At 51.6% G+C, this 861-nt stretch overlaps 1 protein-coding gene across 1 annotated transcript in view; it reads left to right on the top strand.

The window, feature by feature from the left end:
• The window catches only part of MFNG (MFNG O-fucosylpeptide 3-beta-N-acetylglucosaminyltransferase), a 10,960-nt gene extending 10,312 nt beyond the window's left edge, over positions 1-648 (top strand). The window contains exon 7 of the mRNA XM_011387532.1: positions 322-648. Coding sequence (XP_011385834.1) covers positions 322-452 — 131 coding nt within the window. The 3' untranslated portion in view covers positions 453-648. The remainder of the gene's footprint in view (positions 1-321) is intronic.
• The last annotated feature ends 213 nt before the right edge of the window (positions 649-861 follow it).

Raw genomic sequence — 861 nt, 5'->3', positions numbered from 1 at the left:
GAGTCCCAGGAAATCTCCATCCATGCATGGAACTTCCTGGAAAGGTGCCTTCCCCTCTTGAGCCTCAGTTTCCCAATCTATAGATGAAGGAATCATTCCAACTCCTAGGTAAGCTGGACTGTTGGGGGTGCAAATGAGATTTGGGCCTGAAATTGCTCTATAAGCTTAAAGAACTTGGGGAGTGGGGTGAGCTCCTCTGTGACACACCCACTGCTAATGAGGTTTCAGGCTCAGAGGCAGCCTTTCTGTGCCCTCAAAATGCCCTCTGTGCCTTCCTGCTTCTCCTCAAATTCTGCGCTCCTTGTGGGGTCCCCAGTGGAGCACCCCAATCTTTCTTCTCTTCTTCACTTCTCTGTGCCCAGGTCACCCTCAGTTATGGTGTCTTTGAGGGGAAGCTCAACGTCATTAAGCTCCAGGGCCCCTTCTCGCCTGAGGAGGACCCTTCCAGGTAGGTCTGGGGGCTGAAACTGTAGAATGGGAAGGGTTGGGGCTGAGTTCAGGCACCCAAAGATGGGAGAGCAGGAGGGAGGAAGTGAGAGAGGCCTTGGGGCCAACCGAACCGAGCGCGGAGGGTGTGGATTTCAGTTCCTGCTTTACCGCTGGCTTGCTACGTTATCTTGGGCGTGTGCTTTGCTCTCTCTGGGCCTCAGTCTCCCCATTTGGTAACATGAGGAAGCTGGGTGTTGCAGATCTGAAGGGCTCTTCCAGCCCTGATCCTCTGGGATTCTTCAGGAGACCTTGGAAGTCTGAAAAGTCTTCACCAAGCAAAAGAGACACTAATGGAGGACCTTCGAGCACTGATAGGGAATTTTTATTTGATCTTTTGTAGGCTCTTTGTATCTTTGATACTCTTCAATGTTT

This window comes from Pteropus vampyrus, unplaced genomic scaffold, assembly GCF_000151845.1.
Source record: "Pteropus vampyrus isolate Shadow unplaced genomic scaffold, Pvam_2.0 Scaffold16, whole genome shotgun sequence".
Classification (NCBI taxonomy): Eukaryota; Metazoa; Chordata; class Mammalia; order Chiroptera; family Pteropodidae; genus Pteropus; species Pteropus vampyrus.
The sequence above is the reverse complement of the archived record's forward strand: the minus strand, read 5'-3'. Positions and strand labels throughout refer to the sequence as shown.